Source organism: Brachyistius frenatus, unplaced genomic scaffold (assembly GCF_029030835.1).
Source record: "Brachyistius frenatus isolate BFR_SWC_R1_liver_20210118 unplaced genomic scaffold, ASM2903083v1 Contig_373, whole genome shotgun sequence".
Classification (NCBI taxonomy): domain Eukaryota; kingdom Metazoa; phylum Chordata; class Actinopteri; family Embiotocidae; genus Brachyistius; species Brachyistius frenatus.
The window spans coordinates 206,311-227,426 of NW_027210972.1; the positions used below are offsets into that span (position 1 = coordinate 206,311).

Below are 21,116 nucleotides of genomic sequence, written 5' to 3' on the forward strand. Positions count from 1 at the left end.
AAATTTATTGATTTGTTTGACCAAATGTTTAAAAAACAACAAAATATTCTGTTTACAACCATGTTTGACAGAAAACCAGAACATCTTTTATTTTTAAACTTAAATGCAAAAATAAATATAATTTTTTTTATATATATTTTTGCTTGAAAAATTAAAAATAGTTGCAGGTTGTTTATCCGTTGGAGTAAGCTCCTCCTTCCTGATGACATCACTCAGGTCTTATAAGACGACGAGTTCTGATTGGTCGGGAGTGTTTCTGACTGATTGGCTGGAGTGAAACCTGCTGAGCTTCAGGTGGACGTCGTCGTCACCTGTCGGCTCGGCTCCTCACGTTAAACACTACGGCGTGTTCGTATGTAACAACATGAATGTTTTCAAGATGGCTGATATTTTTGCTAGCAGCAACGTTAATTAGGGAACATAACGGTTTTTTTTTAGTCCACGAGTTCCCCGTCTGTTTGCACAGACTGCCAACGGAAAAACGAAGACGGTTTGAATGATTACGCGCAAAGCCTGTAGGTGTGGCGCAAGAGACGATGGGTAATGAAGGTGAGCCATGTTTTTTTATGGCGACTGAAAATGCTGCTTGTGTGATTTGAATGTAGAGAGGGGAAAAAAAGAGCCGCTGTGTTGTTCTCCCGACATATTTATCAGAGTTTGTATATAAAATATGTAAAAGTGTAACCTGTCTGTTTCTGTAGAGGTCTGAGTGAGTGAGGGGTCACAAAGACTCGTTACCGAGCGCGACCACCGGGGGGCAGCACATTCTGCACCAGGTCGTCAGCTGCAGAGATTCTGGTCATCTCTGAAGCTGCAGGTGAATTATTGGAGTATTAAATCAGTGAAATGTGCACATCAGTTCACCGTCAGATAAACCAACACGGGCTCGTTAAATCTGTTATTTCAATGCATTTATTATTTCAGCAGGGACATTTAATTTCTTAAAATCAGGTCGAAAGCTCCACAGGTTCTCTCGACACAATTATTATTTTCATTATCCATTTATCTGCTCACCATTTTTCCGTCGATAAATTGACAAAATAAAGCGACATCTACAAACATCTGGTTTTGTCTAAAATAAATCATTAGATATTCATTTTCTGACTTAACAAAATAAAAGCATCAAATCTTCATATTTGAGAAGCTGGAAATAGAAGTTATTTTTGCTCCTAAAAAAATAAAACAATTATTACTATCAGTAGAGTTTTCTCTGGTAACATTAGTTTATATTTTGTAAATATATAAAACAATATTTTGGAATATTGTTATTTTGTTTTTATTTTTTTTACACACACTAATAAATAGTTTCAAACTTTGAGGCGGCGTACGTGCAGGCAGGTCGTCTCTGCAGGAAAACGTTTTTTAATCATCCTTCTCTTTGTTTTAACTTCAAACCAAAACTCGATGCCAAGAAACGAGAGAAGTGTTTTTAAACCGTAAACCGTCGTTGCAGAATAAGAAAGCCGTCGTAGCAGCCACACTTTGAAACTCCCCCGGTGTCGCCAGTGGGGTCCTGAGCTGTGTGGGCGGAGCCTCAGGCCCCCGGAGGAGTCGCGCTGTAGGAGTTCGAGTCGAGTGGGAACGAACGAGTCGGTGGAACCACAGTTCAAACTGTGGACCGGAGAAACTCACAGTTCCCACCGAGCCTGAACACAACACGAGCTGGTGTTTGTGTACATCCTACCTGCCGACGGCGCGGCGCGGCGCTCCGCCGGCTGGCAGCGAACGCTACCGGGATATTTATTTGTTTTGTATTGTACAAAAAGAGTTTATTTTCATTAAAACTGCTGAAGGACTTGTGATTCAACTGAGAGTTTCTGGTGTTTCATTTTGAGACGATGACACGGTGACTCCACCTGGTGCCTGGAGGGGTCACTGAGGGCCAGTCGGGCACAGGACCGGGGGCCCGAAGGGCGGCCAGAGACTAGGTTTGAAATGACTGTTGAGATTTTTTTTATGAAGTTAAATGACTATTGAGAAGCGACTGCAAAACAACCTTAAAGACACAAAACAATCTTAACAATCGACTTCATTAACACAGAAAAGTCTGAATTGAGACATGAAAATTGAGAGTGCGTAAAGAGTTTGACTAAAAAGTCTCAACAGTTTGATATATTGAAGAAATGGTGGAAACAGGCAGATAATAATATAATAGTTACTGAAATAATGATTTCTACATCACTGATTTTAGACCTTGAGATGAAGCAGCTCGCTGACACAAGAACATTTAGAAAAAATTAACTTAAAATTACAATCACATTTACAAAAAAGTTGGGACGCTGTGTAAAATTGTAAAAATTTTAAAAGATATATTTTTGTTTTATGAAAAATATCTGCTCATTTTGAATTTGATGGCAGCAACACGTCTCTAAAAAGTTGGGACAGGATCAACAAAAAACTGAAAAAATTGTGTAATGCTTAAAAAAAAAAATCCTGGTCAAACATTTGACAACTAATGAGGTTACCATGGCAACAAATCAGTAACATGATTGGGTATAAAAAGATGATTTCAGAGAGGCAGAATCTCTCAGCAGTGAAGATGGGGAGAGGTTCACCACTCTGAAAGACTGTGTTGGAAAATAGTTCAACAATCTAAGAATAATGTTCCTCAACGTAAAACTACAAAGAATTAGTGGATTTCATCGTCTGCGGTTCATAATATCATTAAAAGATTCAGAGAATCTGGAGAAATCTCTGAACACAAGGGACAAGGCTGGAAACCAATATTGGATGGTGGTGATCTTCGGGCCCTCAGGCAGCACTGCATTAAAAACACACTATTCTGGAGTGGAAATCACTGCATGGGCTCAGGAACACTTGTGAAAACCATCTTCTGTGAACACAGTTCATCGCTGCGTCCACAAATGATGTTAAAACTCTCCAAAGAAGAAACCAGATAGAAACATGATCCAGAAACACCGCCGCCTTCTCTGGACCGAGATCATTGAAGATGGACTGAGGTGAAGTGGACAACTGTCCTGAGGTCTGATGGATCACAATCTGAGATTCTGTTTGGAAATCATGGACGCTGCATCCTCCAGGTTAAAGAGGAGAGGGACCATCCAGCTTGTTATCAGCTCAGTTCTACAGCCAGCATCTGTGATGGTACAGGATGCATTAGTGCACATGGCATGGGTAGCTTGAACATCTGGAAGGAAGCATTAGTGCTGAATGATATATATTCCACTTTCTAAACTCCAGAAACTGGTCTCCTCAGTTCCCAAAGGTTTCCAGAGTGTTGTTAAAAGAAGAGTTGATGCAGCTCAGTGGTGAACATGATCCTGGAACAACTTATAGAGACGTGTTGCTGACATCAAAATGAGCAGATAATTTACATAAAACAATACAATTGATCAGTTTCAACATTTTAAATGTCTATTTTCAATGAATTATGGGTTTATGTGATTTACAAATCATCGCATTCTGTTTTTATTCACATTTTACACAACGTCCCATCGTTTTTGGAAACGGGGTGGTAATGATAAACAGTGGAAGTAAAAGATAAACCGACTATCTGGTTAATTTGGTGTTTTTTTGCTGGCTGAGCTGGTTAGTTGTTGGATAAATGAATGATTGACGGGTTTATTGATCCACTAGATGACGGTTTGTCTGACTAGTTTACCGGCTGAATGATGGATTAACTCACTAACCAGCTGCTTTGTTCATTATTCATGTTAAAGATTTGTTAGTTTACCAGGTGATCACTGACTGGTCGGCTGTCTTTGTCTCTCCGTGTTATTGACTAATCTTGTTTCACTGGGTTACACACACACACACACACACACACACACACACACACACACACAGACAGACAGACAGACAGACACACACACACACACACACAGGCAGTGTTTATTAGCTTTGACTCTGAAAACACAGGCAGATCAGCTGATGATGTCATGGTCTGCTCTGATTGGTTGGCCCTGACTTCCTCCTCCCCCTCCCTCCTGCCCTCCCTCTCCTCTCCCTCAGTCCTCTTTCCCTCCATCACTGCTCAGCACCTCCCGCCTCTCCTCCTTCTGTCTCCTCTCCTCTGCGCTCCTGCCAGGAATATGAGGATGATGATGACGGGGATGATGCTGATGTGAACACCGTGGCCAGCCAATGATCGCGCCAGCAGCGGGAGGAAGGGGCGTGTCCAGAGGCCAATCTCCGGGCTGATCGATGCTGAGGAGACCGAAGAGGAAGAAGGGGAAGAGAGGGAGGTAGAGGAGGGCGGGGGAGGCCTTGTCCGTGCCGAGGAGCGCCGACACTGGCTGCATAAAGGAGGAGAAGAGGAGGAGGAGGAGGAGGAGGAGGAGGGAGGAAGCTGTCGCCTGTCAGAGGGGATCAACCTGCGCTGTCATGGACAAGTATCGACCGAAGAGGCCGACCACCCTGGCTCTGTTCCCCCAGCTGCCACAAGCTGGCACCCAGGTAGGGGGGGGGGGGGGGTCCTGGGTGGGTCTGGATAACTGGGTTAGTGTGTGTGTGTGTGTGTGTGTGTGTGTGTGTGTGTGTGTGTGTGTGTGTGTGTGTGTGTGTGTGTGTTTCCTGGGAGGATCCGCTCTTCAGGATGAGACAGCATTGGCTTGTTGTGTACCAGTGTATAAGTGTGTGTGTGTGTGTGTGTGCGTGTGTGTGCGTGTGCGTCTGTGCGTGTGCGTGTGCGCGTGTGCGTGTGCGTGCGTGTGTGTGTGTCCTGTGTCTTGCTCAAGGACACTGGGGCAGGTGGTTGCCGTGGGAACGACCCTGATTGTGCTGCTCTGCCATCTTGTGAAATATATCCCAGAATATTTGGTGTCTGAAGGCAGCAGCTCAACGTCCTCCAGCTCACTTCAGACAAGAAACGGGTTTCTCCATTTTTTAGACAGAAAGAGTTCAAATATACAAAAAATAGAAAACAGAGGTTGAATCCAGCAAATTTGTTCCTGTTATTGTTTCTTCTTCCGCTCTGTTTTCCATTTAGGAGCTAATTTAATCATCAAATCATGAATTAAACATGTTAGAATATGTGATTTAAAGGCACTGGAAGCACATAAATGACTGTTTAGCTCAGCAAGCTCATTAGAATTAGGCAGTTTGTCACTTTTCTTTTCACAGTAACATCAAATTCAGAATTTGTCACATTCATGTTGTTTATTAAAACAGATATTACAGCATGTTTACATTCTACAAAACAGTCGGTTTAATTAATCTCTTTTTAGCGAGTGTCTCATCAGACTAAACAGGCTGGAGCGCAGTCATGCTACAAGCTACGCTAGTTAGCTTCCAGAAAGGCGAGGTTTGTGTCTTTCCGCAGGATAATTCATTATTTTTTGTTTTTGTTAGTTTGTCACATTTTGTTGACTTCCATGTAAAAAAGATCAAAGCTAAATTTTAAATTACACTTTAAATTTAGTCATTCGAAAGACTAACGAGCTAAAAGCTAACTAGCCCAGCCACAAAAAAATGTAGTTAAGAGAATTGGACTTTTTGTTGTCTTACGATTATGAATATTAAACTGTAGAAAAGTGTAATTTTTGAGAATTTAAATTTACAAAAATCTAAAAAAGATTAAAAAAAAACCAAGGAAACAAGTTAGGGAAAAAAAGACAAAACAACAACAAAGAGCAAAAAGCAGGAAAGAAAAATTATAATGATAACATGTGATAATAGATGTGATAACAGATATAACAGATGTGATAACAGATGTGATAATAGATATAATAGTAGATGTGATAATAGATATAATAGTAGATGTGATAATAGATACAATAATAGATGTGATAATAGATATAATAGTAGATGTGATAATAGATACAATAATAGATGTGATAATAGATATAATAGTAGATGTGATAATAGATACAATAATAGATGTGATAATAGATGTGATAATAGATATAATAGTAGATGTGATAATAGATATAATAGTAGATGTGATAATAGATACAATAATAGATGTGATAATAGATGTGATAATAGATATAATAGTAGATGTGATAATAGATACAATAATAGATGTGATAATAGATGTGATAATAGATATAATAATAGATGTGATAATAGATATAATAGTAGATGTGATAATAGATACAATAATAGATGTGATAATAGATGTGATAATAGATATAATAGTAGATGTGATAATAGATACAATAATAGATGTGATAACAGATGTGATAATAGATATAATAGTAGATGTGATAATAGATATAATAGTAGATGTGATAATAGATACAATAATAGATGTGATAATAGATATAATAGTAGATGTGATAATAGATACAATAATAGATGTGATAATAGATGTGATAATAGATATAATAGTAGATGTGATAATAGATATAATAGTAGATGTGATAATAGATATGATAATAGATGTGATAATAGATATGATAGTAGATGTGATAATAGATACAATAGTAGATGTGATAATAGATATGATAACAGATGTGATAATAGATATGATAATAGGTGTGATAATAGATATAATAGTAGATGTGATAATAGATACAATAATAGATGTGATAATAGATATGATAATAGATATAATAGTAGATGTGATAATAGATACAATAATAGATGTGATAATAGATGTGATAATAGATATAATAGTAGATGTGATAATAGAGGTGATAATAGATGTGAAAATAGATGTGATAATAGATGTGATAATAGATGTGATAATAGATGTGAAAATAGATGTGATAATAGATGTGATAATAGATATGATAATAGATGTGAAAATAGATATTATAATAGATATAATAGTAGATGTGATAATAGATGTGATAATAGATGTGATAATAGATATAATCGTAGATGTGATAATAGATATGATAATAGATGTGATAATAGATGTGATAATAGATATAATAGTAGATGTGATAATAGATACAATAGTAGATGTGATAATAGATGTGATAATAGATGTGATAATAGATATGATAATAGATATAATCGTAGATGTGATAATAGATGTGATAATAGATGTGATAATAGATGTGATAATAGATACAATAGTAGATGTGATAATAGATGTGATAATAGATATGATAATAGATATAATCGTAGATGTGATAATAGATGTGAAAATAGATGTGAAAATAGATGTGATAATAGATATAATAGTAAATGTGATAATAGATGTGATAATAGATATGATAATAGATATAATAGTAGATGTGATAATAGATACAATAGTAAATGTGATAATAGATGTGATAATAGATATAATAGTAGATGTGATAATAGATGTGATAATAGATATGATAATAGATATAATAGTAGATGTGATAATAGATACAATAGTAAATGTGATAATAGATGTGATAATAGATATAATAGTAGATGTGATAATAGATGTGATAATAGATGTGATAATAGATATGATAATAGATATAATCGTAGATGTGATAATAGATGTGATAATAGATGTGATAATAGATGTGATAATAGATATGATAGTAGATGTGATAATAGATGTGATAATAGATGTGATAATAGATATGATAACAGATGTGATAATAGATGTGATAATAGATATGATAATAGATATAATAGTAGATGTGATAATAGATGTGATAATAGATGTGATAATAGATGTGATAATAGATGTGATAATAGATGTGATAATAGATGTGATAATAGATATGATAATAGATATAATAGTAGATGTGATAATAGATATGATAATAGATATAATAGTAGATGTGATAATAGATATAATAGTAGATGTGATAATAGATATGATAATAGATATGATAATAGATGTGATAATAGATATGATAATAGATATAACAGTAGATATGATAATAGATATAACAGTAGATGTGATAATAGATATAATAGTAGATGTGATAATAGATGTGATAATAGATACAATAGTAGATGTGATAATAGATATTATAATAGATATAATAGTAGATGTGATAATAAATACAATAATAGATGTGATAATAGATGTGATAATAGATATGATAATAGATACAATAATAGATGTCATAATAGATGTGATAATAGTGATGCTGTACCTTTAAATCAGCTGCTTCCTGTTTACTGGGTCAGTTCAGATCAGCAGAGTCATTTCAGCCTCACCTGCATCAACATCCAGAGATCTGTGTGTGTTTTACAGTGAACGCGTCCTCAGTACAGATGTGACAGATGTGTGCTGATAACAGGCCACATGGGTCTCGTAGGAACCTGCTGCCTGTAACACACTGATCACTGCATGAACACAAACAGACGCACCGTCACGCTGAGGAACACAACACATCCTCACATGTGATCGACTGGCCGTCATACGACGCGTCAAACACTCACCTGCAAATAAAATACACAAAATATTCAGTGAACTGGTCCAGATTTGAAGTTGTTTTGTGGCTATAGTTTTTTCATGCGTATTGTTTTTGTTTTTTGCATTTTGTGTCTTTATGTGTTCGTTTTGTGTCGTTTGGTGTCTGTTGTGTCTTTCACAGATGTTTTGTGGACGTTTTGTGTCTTTATGTGGTCATTTTGTGTCTTTTAGTGTTAGTTTTGTGTCTAAATGGCGGTGAGGTTTGTGTTGTTCTTGGTACATCAGGTGTCACTAGTTTACACGCTGCTCCAGTTGGAGTTTCTGTTTTAACAGAATTTTGATGTGATCTTTAATATTTTTGAGTTACATCCACCTGCTGCTGATGAAACGTTGTCGTGTTTATATTTAATATTTATATCACATATTGACATATTGATTTCTATGGATGCAGTTCATGCTGAATAGAAGGAGATCATGCCCAAACTGTAATTTGATATCCTGTAAATGAATATAGACGTGATCCAGTAATCACATGTTCATGTATTGATGTTAAACACAGACACACCCGGCTCGTATCGATCACAAACATGGATCAGTCCGACTGCTGTGATGATCAGCAGTGTGACTCCGAGCTGCTCTGCTGTCCAGCTGGATTCACCACAGGAGCCGGATTAGACGCACAACACGGCAACACAACTTACCGACTGTAAGCTGTGACACGGACCAGCGTCCGCTCTCAGCTCAGACATAATCAGCCAGTTGTTACTTCTAAAGTTGGTGTGTGTCTGGGAGGCGACAACGAGACGTTCTGCTGTTTGTTTTTTTCATAAGGAATACACGTGTACTACAAGAGACTACACAAAACAACCACAGAGACACAAAACTACACAAAACAACCACAAAGAGACACGAAACTACACAAAACAACCACAAAGAGACACGAAACTACACAAAACAACCACAAAGAGACACGAAACTACACAAAACAACCACAGAGACACAAAACTACACAAAACAGAAGGAGGAAGATGAGGAAGAGGTAGAGAAGGAGGAGGAAGAAGATGAGGAAGAGGAGGAGGAGGAAGAATATGAGGAGGAGGAGTAGGAGGAGCAGGAAGAGGAAGGGAACCACTTTGGAATAATTCATCCACCAATAAATAAATAATACAGCAGCTCTTTGGCTCCTCTGATGTTAACAGAGCGTTGACTCAGCATTACAGGCGGCCACATTGATCTGTTGGTCTGTCCCAAACTCATTAAAGGTTCACTGTGAGTGGGCGGAGTCTGCTGTGTGGGCGGGACTAATGACAGACTGCTGGTAAACCCATGCGGATTAGTCACCGACCTGTCGGCCAATAGAAAGTCAGTGAGGAGGTCGTAGGTGCAGTGACACAGTAACTTAAAATAACCTTTAATGTTTCAGATAAACTTTAATATTTTAGATATATAGATATCCGCTACTATCAAAACATGTCTTGTCATTTGGTACCAACGTTCGATACTGACGCAGATAAACTCACTCAATTTCAACTTGAATAAATTTGACGGGAGAACGACTTATTTCATTTTTTTCAAACTACTGTTTCAGTCGCGCTGCAGTAACAGAAAACAACCAGAGTCTCACTCTCCCCCTCTAAACTGCATGAACACTAAAGATTTGTAGCGTAATGTGTCATTTTAACTTTCTTAACACAGATTTTCAAAAATTGATGATGAAAAAAGTCACGTTCATGAACCGGTATCAAAACGAAGATATTGACGCGCCAGCAGATATAAAACATGTGAACAGTCGTCGGCCCGCGTCACTCAGAGTTTATAAAAACGAGTCGAGGAGAGACGAAACATCTGAAGTCTGTTTTAACCCTGTTATCAGAGACGGGGATGCTCTGATTCTCACACACACACACATACTGTGTAACCATAGCAACAGGATGGGGTGTGCGAGAGAGAAAGCCGATGCATGATGGGATGCCAGCGTGAGTCAGCGCTCTGCGTGGCCGGACCGTCACACACTCAGGTCGATGCTGCTACCGCTTCCTGGCAGTGATGTCATCAGAGAGAGACAGGATTGGACGGGACGATGACATCATTACAAACGGCAGTGTGTGTGTGTGTGTGTGTGTGTGTGTGTGTGTGTGTGTGTGTGTGTGTGTGTGTGTGTGTGTGTGTGTGTGTGTGTGTGTGTGTGTGTGTGATAATCCAGTCATGTGTCGGTTGTTGTTCTCACGCTGCTGCTTCGTCTCATTTATTCTGTCCAGGACTCCATCAACAACAACTCTTTAGGCAAGAAGGACAGCTGGAAGGACTCCCGCTCTTCCTCCCCACACATCACAGGTACAGACACACATCACAGGTACAGACACACAACACAGGTACAGACACACATCACAGGTACAGACACACAACACAGGTACAGACACACAACACAGGTGTGGACCACAAACTGTATGTAAATAACAAAGTCAAAGCTAAAATCGTGGCTGTCATTCTGGAGTGGAAATCACTGCATAGGCTCAGGAACACTTCTGAAAACTTTCGTCTGTGAACACAGCTGATCGCTCCATTCAACTTTCTTTTCTTAGATTACTGAAGAGAAGTTTGCAGCTGCCTCCATCACTACTGTATTCAGAGCAGCTGTCAATCACATCTGTCAATCATGTCCACATACACACTTTTTATAGCATCAAATAACTGGTCAATGGCAAACTTATCAGAAAAAAATGAACACTTCATCAGACATCAACATGATAATAAAATGATTTTGGAAACATTTAATGAAGGTGTACTTTGAATTTATAGTTTGATGCTTGTCCCATCTGCTTACATGGAGGGGGCGGGGCTTATGACCAAAACTCCAATCGGCCACAAGGGGGACATTTAGGCTTCTCTGGAGGAGAACTGTGATGTGGTTCTTTAGATCCAGTCTGTGGACACTAATCACATCACCGACAAGAAATGGGTCCAAAAGCTTTAAGATGCTGCTCTCAGCTGGGATGAAGATAAGATCACCTCACTTATCCTCAGTTATAGTTATAGTTATTAAAGTCTTACAATGACTCAGAAAACTCCTCATATCCAACATGTTTTTCTTCCTGCTGCTGTTTAAATAATTCTGAAATCGTTTTTTTGTACAAAATCACCTTTTAATTCATCTCAGAACTTGTTTTTGTTTTTGTGACGCCATTAATGTTTTCATTTGTTCATTGTGGTTGTTTTTAAACTATTTCCTATTTTAATAACCTCAGTGGGTTTTGGATTAACGTTGATGTGGGATTCATGATATAACAGGACCACAGATCTTCAAGAAGGAATTGAAAGCAGTCATGTGTTTTTCCTCCTGCTGTAACTCTTATCCAGGATAAAGTGCTTACTGCCGGCTCCTGTGATAATCCGTCTGTACACCGTACATCTGGTTGCCCAACACATAATCTGAAGCCTTTGTTTGTGCGTCTTAAGGCGATCTAACACCACCCGATGTCCAACCAAAAGCAGAGGACAAAGTCCGGCACGGCACGCAGCGTCGGCCGGCACCGAAGCCGCCCACGGCCAACGGCTCCAACGGCTCCAACGGCTCCAACGGCTCCAACGGCTCCAACGGCTCCAACGCCTCCAACGGCTCCAACGCCTCCAACGCCTCCAACGCCTCCAACGCCTCCAACGCCAGAGCCAACAGTCAGGCCGCCGCCGCCGCACGAGCTCGACCACGAGAACGACCGGCGTCCGGGGCCACGCAAACACAGACCTTCAGCACCCCGAAGAGCCAACGGAGAGCAGGAGCAGGAGGACGAGGAGGAGGACGAGGAGGAGGACGAGGAGCCACAGCGATGAAAGAGAGGAACCTGGGGGACCTCAGAGGGAAGGACGGAGTCACGGACAGGAGAGGAGGTCGACTGTGTGAAGAGTCCAAGACGAAGGACAAAGACAAGAATGGACATCAGAGGCCGAGAGAAGCCAACGGACCGAAAGGCCGGCCGGCCGATGGGAGAGGAAAAGTGGTCGCTAAAGGAGGCAACAAAGGAGGGGGCATCAAAACAAACAATATACTGTCCAACCAGGAGGTTTACCTGCCCGCCATGGTGGTCCCACGCACACCTGTAGCACCAAGGAACCAGGACAAGACCGAAGACCAAGGTAAGGAAGTATCTTAAACATATTATTTACCGCAGACTGACGTCACCACGGAGACTGACATCCCTCATATTCCTGGAGTCCACTGCAAGATAAAGTACAATAATTCAAAACATCAACAAGACAAGAAAAATCTATTTCAAAATGATGACTTTAAGAAGTGTTTTCAACAGGCAGCCAGTCAAACCCCAGGAAAAAAAAGGATTACTGAATTGAATTGAAGGTGCAGAAATGTTTGTGTGGACTTCATCCATCTTTGTTTGAGCAGCTTTGAGATCAGTAATCTGTTTTATCAGTTTCAAGACAGTTTGGAAACAGTTGGATAATTACGCTTCATATTTTGTGTTCTTAGGCCAGAACCACGACAGGACCCAGGACAACCCGCCGATCCTGTCCCGGTCCAGCAGCGAGGGAGGGTCCAACAGGATGTCCCTCAGCTCAGACACGGAGGGGCCTCCTCCGGGGCCTCCTCCGGGGCCCCTGCATCCCTCCCTGTCCCACCGAAGCAACCCTGACATCAGCGAGGAAGACGGGGAGGGCGACCCGACGCCCTGCCACAACCTGCAGAACGGTTCGACCCACTGCCTCACAGGTGAGGACCGAACAGAGTCGGACCGTACCAAGTCAGAGGCGGAGGAAGGGAACCGTGCGGTGGACTCTGTGGCTGCTCGGACGGTACCGAAGAGCGAATCCGCCGCGGGGTTGAGTTACGACTCGGTTAAATACACTCTGGTGGTGGACGAACACGCTCAGCTGGAGCTGGTCAACCTCAAGGACTGCCTGCACGGCTACAACGAGCACAACGAGGACAGCGACGCAGAGACCGTCTATCAGTCCGCCAACGAGGACGAAGACCCCGAGTACGAGGAGGAGAGGAAGAAGAGCGATGAAGCAAAGAAGCAGGGTAACGACCGAACGTGAACACACGAAAAATGAAACAACCATTATACTTTTAGATAATCGATCCATAGTTTGATTCAGTTATGTTAAATTTATGTCGGATTTAATGTTTTTCTTTGTCAAATATGATACTAAACTGCTGGTTGGACAAAATAAGACATCTGAAGACTTCCTGTTTGGATGTTGGAAACTATATCAGACATTTCTCTATTTTATGACACATTTCAGACAAACTGATTAATTGTGAAAATAAATTGGAGTTTAATCAAAATTGAAAATATGTTTTTGTTACAACCCTAACAGGAATATTTTAATGGTTTATTGAACCATTAAATGGAAAATAAAAAATACTTAATCATCATATTTTGTCCAGGACAAAAGAAACTAATCTACTTTTGGCTTTGAATTTTAAGCACAAAGAAAGTTGTTTATAAAACATTCTCAGGTTTAAATGATCTTAAGAAAGGTTTTTCTCTTTGTATATAGAGCTGAGTGTTATCTGCATATAAACAGATAAAGGTATGAAGCCTCTGTATCGTGTGATTAAGTTGGAGAATAAAGAGGAACAAATAGAGGACCCAATACTCCGCCTTGTGGAACCCCTCAGACCAGATAAAACTGTGAAGCTCAAATTAAACTGATACTTCCTGTTTGTTTCTGTCTTCTCTCAGTTTGACCTTTTTCTTTGTTTTCTGCCTAAGAGAGGAGAAAAGAGGAGGAAAAGAGAAGGAAGGAGGAGGAGGAAGCCAAGAAGAAGAGGGAGGAGGACATGAAGAGGAGGAGGGAGGAGGAGGTGAAGAGGAGAAGGGAAGTGGTGGCAAGGACCTGCAAGCAGTCCAAGGTGACGTCAACCACAACTTCAGAGGAGGAGGAGTCCAACGGAGGAAGGGGCGGGGCTCCCAGAAGCAGGAAGTTCCTCAATCTGTTCGCCAACAGCAGCAGCCCATACAGCGCCACCGGTGAATATGTTCTCTAAATATTCAGTTTAAATCAAATCAAATAGTCCAAGCAGGTTAATATTCAGACTCCTGGGACACGTCTCAGACTATCAGACAGGAAATATGATATGGTAATGCTGTCGTAATTTTGTCGGTCACAACCTCAGACTGTTTATAAAAGAGTTCGTAGCTTCAGGTCTGTAAAATGGTTCCGATCCAGAAGTGTCTTCAGCTGCAATACCAGCGAGTGCCACTAGAGGTCGGCTCCAAAAAGCCTCCGGCTCCATAGACTCCCATTCAACTTCTCTCATCAAATCCAAAGTGAATAAAATGTGTCCATCAGTTATCTCGGTGTTGTTAGCTAAAGTCACTCCTTCTTCTTAGTTTTCTGGAGGTCCATCTGAAAATAATCCCTCATTCATTAGAAAAGAAGATTCAAGAAGACCTGGTTTTGGGGCGTGTCTGTTTGATTGACAGGCCTGTGGTGCAGTCAGGTTACAGCTATCGGTGGGCGGGACGTCGTATCGTCAGGTTTCCAATCAGATCGGTCAGTTCCACTGCAGGCTCCTCCCCCAGCTCGTCCAAATATGGTCACTTCCTGCTCCAAACTGCTCCGAATTAGTAAAATGGTGACGGACAGAATCTGAACTGGAGGATTCATAACGTTCACAAACCAACGATGACGAACTTTGAGCTGTTGATTGTGACATCGTTTGTGTCTTCAGGTGCCGGCTCGTTCGGCATGTTCTCCTGTGTTCTGGATGGTGTGGAGCGGCAGCAGAGCCACAGAGCTGTGTACAGGTCAACACACACACACACACACACACACACACACACACACACACACACACACACACACACACACACACACACACACACACACACACACACACACTGACCTGTGTCATAAACATGTGATTCTGACGTGGTGTCTTCTCTCAGGTTTGTGCCTCGTCATGCCGATGAGTTGTACCTGGAGACGGACGACCCGGTGCTGCTGCTGAACCAGTCCGAGGACCTGTGGTGTCACGGCTACAACATGAGGACCGGAGCCACCGGCATCTTCCCCGCCTTCTACGCCGTCAAGGTGCCCAAAGACGCCAGCCAAGGTACACCGCCGCAGACCAGAGGGTCAAAAACAGACGTCCAGCGTCAGGACAGGAAGTTAACGAGTCTCTGTCGGTTCATCTCAGTCCAGAAAGACGGCTGCATGGAGCAGTTCCTGGTCCGGTTTCTGGGCTCGGTTCAGGTGCCCATGCACAGAGGCAACGACGTGCTGTGTGCCGCGATGCAGAAGGTACAGAAACCAAGACGCTGCTCAGCCAGTGGTTTTTGTCTGGTCCGGTTCTGAAGCTGAAACATCTGGACCCTTTATTATCTTAAAAAATGTGTTTAAATTAAGAATTATTTACAAATCTTTAGTGTGTTTCACTTCTTACTGATCTCAAGTCTTTTATTCTGAAAAGTTCACTGATTTCTGGTAAATCAAAGGTGAGTTGACTGACTTCCTGTTTGGTTGTTGTGTGTGTGTGTGTGTGTGTGTGTGTGTGTGTGTGTGTGTGTGTGTGTGTGTGTGTGTGTGTGTGTGTGTGTGTGTGTGTGTGTGTGTGTGTGTGTGTGTGTATCCACAGGTAGCGTGTAACAGGCGTGCGGCCGCTCAGCCTCCGTCCGCCTGCCTGCTGGAGGTCAGCGTGAAAGGTGTGAAGATCCGCGTGCAGGACGAGTGTCACTCCGCTCACCGGGTACGTCTCCAGCGCCTCACGGTGGCAGTCAGCGGTCACTGCAGGCTGCTCAGAGGAAGCGATGGTGAACTTCTCTGTGGAGGATTTCTCCCAGAGTTCAAATTAAAAAGGGATTATTTACTTTTAGATTTTTTTTTTCTTCCTTTTAATATTTGATCATGAGCTGATTTTCCTGAATCAAAGATGTTTAATTGCTTGTTTGGTTCACGTCTCCTCGTCTGCGTGTCTCCGACAGGGCGAGCAGTGTTTCCACTTCTTCCAGCTGAAGAACATCTCGTTCTGCGGCTGTCATCCTAAACACAGCAAGTGAGTTCATCACAGAGGATCCTATGAATAAAATTCTCTGTCTAGTGTTTCTTCCTAAACTGTCGTTGCTCTGCAGGTATTTCGGTTTCATCACCAAACACCCCGACCAGCAGCGCTTCGCCTGCCACGTGCTGATGTCGGAGACGACGTTACATCCTCTGGCCGAGTCTGTGGGGTAAGACCTGGAGGAGAGGGGTCGGCACTAAATCTAAACCTCCGCTCCGGTTCATGTATTTATTCTCTGCCCGTCCACAGGAGGGCGTTCCAGCAGTATTACAAGGAGCACATCGGCTACTCCTGTCCCACCGAAGACATCTTCATCGAGTAACGCCTCCCCTCGTCCTCCTCACGATGACCCCAACACTCACTATGTAAGCCTGGTCTTACACACACACTGGACCACCGATATATCTTCTTCGTCAGAGTACCTGCATGAGCTGCAGCCGGTGATTCAGCGAACTTCTCCTTCCTCCGTCACAATATCAACACCTGAGGACGAAAACGGTCACCTGACGTGTTCCAGACAACACGAACGCCCACACAAATATACGAGAAATATACAATATCGACGCAGAAAATAACTTTCATGTCACGAGACGTAGATCCAGCCTTCAGTTCAAAAACACTTTAAATGCTTCCAGTTTCTAAAATTAGAGGATTTGCTGCCTTTTTATTGAGAGTTTGAAGACATCCCCTGCAGGTGGGGAACAGGAAGTTAGTTTAAAAGTTTATAAAATACCTGGTTAGCCAATAAAATAAGTAAAAACTGTTTATATTGCAGATCTTGTATTTTACAGCAAATTTCCTGTAAACTTTCCTCTAAATTTCTTAAAGATGATCTGATATTAAGCTGTAAATTAAAAGGGAATTACTTATTTAATAACTGCAACTCTTTTCGGTAATTCCCTCATAATTAGCACCGAACTCTGCGGGATTTTCTTGAAAATATCCTTTAATTTACAGCTAATTTTTATTACATTATGAAGAGAGTTTGCAGGAAATTACCAGGAAAATAAAGGAATCTGTGAAATACTGAAGTTTATCTGCAGCTTGAGTTCCAGTTTACACACTTGTGTTTTTACCTCGTGTCTTTTTTAAGCCCTCCACAGTCAGTGCATTTATAAAAAATTCTGAATCTTTAACCACGAACTTCAGTGTAAAAGTGTGACGGCTGAAAGGAAACTTGCACATTTTGAAATGAAACTGCATGAATTTAAAGTTGGAAGAGCAGCAAGACGGAGATGCAGATTTATTTATCGATGAAGAGCGTCTCCAAACTGCATTCAACCTTTTTAACCAAAATGAATTTGTTTCAGTCCCAGATAGTTCAAAGAGACGTGCAGCCTGAGCTTCAGTTCTCTCGCAGGTTGAAGGACGTATAACAGAAAAAGTAAAGCTGCATGTTTATGAAAAGGATCTTCTGGTTTTAACGGAGCTTCGAACTCGACAGTAACGAAGTTTAACTTCTCGTGAAGTTTGAAGGCAGTAAAACGAACCGGACCTGCTTGTTTCTTTGCACAGACAAGGACAGATTAATGTTTAAAAAAAACACAAAAAAAACACATATATATAGTATAATTGTGTATTTTCAAACCCCCAGACTTGACAATCTACACATGTTGACCTTTGGAGTTGCTGTGAAGCCGCCTCATTTCTCTTTTTGCTGCTTTCCTTTTTTCTTCCAAACATGGCTGCGACCGAGAACCCGTCGGTCGGAGAGTTTCCTCCGGTCGGGCAGCGACCGACTTTTACTTTTAACTCTGTGGTCAATAACGAGGCCCGGACGACGCCGTGCAATTCGAGTGTGTGTGTGTGTGTGTGTGTGTGTGTGTGTGTGTGTGTGTGTGTGTGTGTGTGTGTGTGTGTGTGTGTGTGTGTGTGTGTGTGTGCACGACGGAGCGGGGGGGCGGTTCACTGTGCAGTCGTGTCCCACCGTGTCCACGTCACCTTCAGCCGAGGCTTCTTCTCCATCGCCTGCTCAAATCTACGAACCAAAGTTGGAGTCAGTAAAGAGAAGCTTCTTCGATGAGCTGCAGTTATTTAGACGGAGACAGAAACACTTATTACACTTCAAAGTTTTCCAAAGTGTCTCTGATCTGTAGGAGCTTCACAGCTTCACAGTTGTGGAGCCGCTGACTCAATCTGGTCCAAAGGATTTAACTCCAGGATGCATCTCCCCAAAGAGGCCGTCTGCTTCTCCACCTCCAGCAGTGTGTTGTGTTGTGCTCACACCACTGAAGTCCTGAGGAGAGAGATGAAGCCCACTCTGAACTTTATTAGCAGGGTTTTTTTTTCTGTGAAAATGGTCTATTAAAGACGTAAAAGGTAATTTAGAAAATTCCGTGAAGACGGTTTCATGTGGCATCGCTATAGTAACGCCGCCGCCTATCTTTAGTAGAAAACGATCCCAGAAGCGAGTCGAGTTGAGTCGAGCTCGTGGCACACAGGGCAGATACATACTTTGTTATTTACTACTTGTTTACTTCATTTACTTTGCAAGGTTTCCGCTCTGGAACGACCGGATTCATACATCGTTGACGGGAACCGGAGTGTTTGGTTATAGTTCTTTGTTTTTGCGGTTCTACCAGGACAGTTCTGGTTCTGAAAGCGGAACCAGGAACCAGGTGGCACCCAGTGAACCGACCCACATTTCCACCAATTCATAATGTAGAAATTAGTAGATTTATCCAGAACTGTCACGTGAAACTTTGATCCGCTACAGTAAAATAGAAAAGTTGAAACAGTTGATGCCGTCCATCGGTGGAAATGTGGGTTCGTTTGTCAAATAGAACCCAGAATGGAGAATTAAGACCAAACAGTACCGCTACCTCTGAGAGGACCTCCCTGCATGCAAACGACACCAACAGCAGGCAGACTCAGTGGATATCGAGCGTTTAGCAGCTGACCAGTGAGGATTTTCTCCGGAGATGGTGGAGACCAAACCAGACCTAAAAACACATTTACGTGACTGCTTGTTCTGCTGCCCCCATGTGGCCAAATAAACGTTACTGCAGCTTTAAGATCCAGAATGTGTTAATCTCTATTAATTGAACAGATTTGAGCAGAATGGAAGAGAAGCCCGACATGTTTTGTGTTTGAGAATCAGTGCCTACTTTTTATTTGACTCGTTTTCTGGTGTCGTGATGATGACTGTCCTCCGTACTAACTGTTGACTCAGATGTCTCCGATCACAGAATCGAAGTAGAAACGAGAGCCGGTCTCATTCAGGCGAGCAGTCTGGTCGTTGGATTACGACTCTGTGCGCCTACGATGGTTGCCATGGAGACAGCCTGTGTCAGCTGGTGTGTGTGGTCGGTACTGAAGAGAATCCTCGTACTGTCGACCGCATCGTGTTTCATGAACTAAACTCTGTCTCAGAATTCATGACACGAAGTAAATTATTGATGTCTTTATTATTCCAGTCGAAGATGATGTAACATGCGTTTAATAAACTGTCGGACAGAGTCGGGTTTAACAAACCTTTTGGTAGTGATCAATCATTTCTGTGTCCGATCAGCTGATTCTAGAGCCATAAATTCTTAGAGACAAACTTCAGTGTCATCCGAAGGCAGCTGGAATCACTTGAGGTTCTTGAAAGCAAACTACAAATTGGTCTCCAACCAATCACAGCTTTAAGAACCTCAAGCGAGTCCAGTTGCGTCCGGACAACACCGAAGGTCGTCTCCAAGAGCTGATGACTCTACGACCACCCGATCAAACACGGACACCATCGATGACACCAACCATGCTCGTTGAACCCGACTGCGTCCGACGCTTTATTGACGATGTCATGCGATATCGATCTTGTTCCTGTCCTCCATGTCCCTCGGCACCCATCGTAGGCGCTCCTCGGCGAGTCGCTCCACCAGAAAGTGTCCTTTCTATGTACTCCACTTCTGTGATTCTACCACCGCGGGGATCTGCTGTACATAACTCATCCATATAGATATATCCTGTATAGATACTGTATGTATGTTTGTATAGGAGTTATTATTGTATGAAACCTGGGTGTAACACCGCATGATATCAATGTTGTAAAATGAAGAGAAGATGCACAGACTGATACTGATGGTGGTCGTTCTTGTCAATAAATCACGTTTATAACTGCATCTGGAAAACATGTTCTTCAGTAAAAAATAAACTTCTCAGCTGCTGTCGTGTCGGTGAAACACGAATCACGGCGGGTGTAACGATCTTTTGTTCCCAGTTTTAAAGGTTTATTTATCAGTTATATTTTTGATGTCCACAACCGTTTCAGTGTGATGGAGCGACTGGTTAAATCAGTGAACACCAAATTACCATTTTACAACATCCAACATGTGAATCGATATCATATTGATATGATGTCCTGCTCTTCTGTATTCATTTTAAATTGGATCTGATTTAATTTTACAATATATAATTCAGAGCATCTCTGACTGTATGTACACATTTGTTTGTTTGTTTGTTGCTCGCACATCTCGACAGCCGTCGGTCCGGTCTGCTTCAAACTCGGTGGGTGTCTTGTTGGGCACCTGAAGGTGTGCACTGGTGAATATGGTGCGATTTGGACGTGTGGCCTGTTTAATATTAATAAACTTTTAATAGGTAGGTCCTCTGATCAGCAGCGGGGGGCGGAGTCAAGCATGGTAGTAGTCAAGCATCTCTTTAACTACGTCTGCAGCGAGCTACACGAGAACTATTACTGATGTAGACGTGGATAATAAAACATTTTCTTCAGGCTGTTGAACTGGAAATATTCAGGTCAGTTTGATCCAGTTTGCTGGAAACACAAAACCTTTTTATTCATAAGCTTTTAACAAAATATGACAATTTATGTTTTTCACTGTGGTTAAACTGACA

General features: G+C 41.7%; 1 protein-coding gene across 5 annotated transcripts; it reads left to right on the forward strand.

The window, feature by feature from the left end:
• The first annotated feature begins 4,009 nt into the window (after window positions 1–4,009).
• LOC138636377 (C-Jun-amino-terminal kinase-interacting protein 1-like) lies at window positions 4,010–20,383 on the forward strand. 5 transcript variants are annotated; one of them, XM_069724366.1, is made up of 13 exons: window positions 4,011–4,416; window positions 10,519–10,594; window positions 11,717–11,858; window positions 11,904–12,391; window positions 12,741–13,292; window positions 13,990–14,247; window positions 14,952–15,027; window positions 15,169–15,335; window positions 15,420–15,523; window positions 15,858–15,968; window positions 16,204–16,274; window positions 16,351–16,449; window positions 16,530–20,383. In XM_069724366.1, exons 1-13 carry the CDS (start codon window positions 4,345–4,347, stop codon window positions 16,600–16,602), a joined length of 2,289 nt encoding a protein of 762 aa, XP_069580467.1. In that variant the 5' UTR covers window positions 4,011–4,344; the 3' UTR covers window positions 16,603–20,383. The 5 variants fall into 5 exon arrangements, with proteins under 5 accessions (XP_069580466.1, XP_069580467.1, XP_069580468.1 ...); XM_069724367.1 differs by having other exon boundaries at window positions 11,717–11,849; window positions 11,895–12,391; XM_069724368.1 differs by having other exon boundaries at window positions 11,717–11,849.
• The last annotated feature ends 733 nt before the right edge of the window (window positions 20,384–21,116 follow it).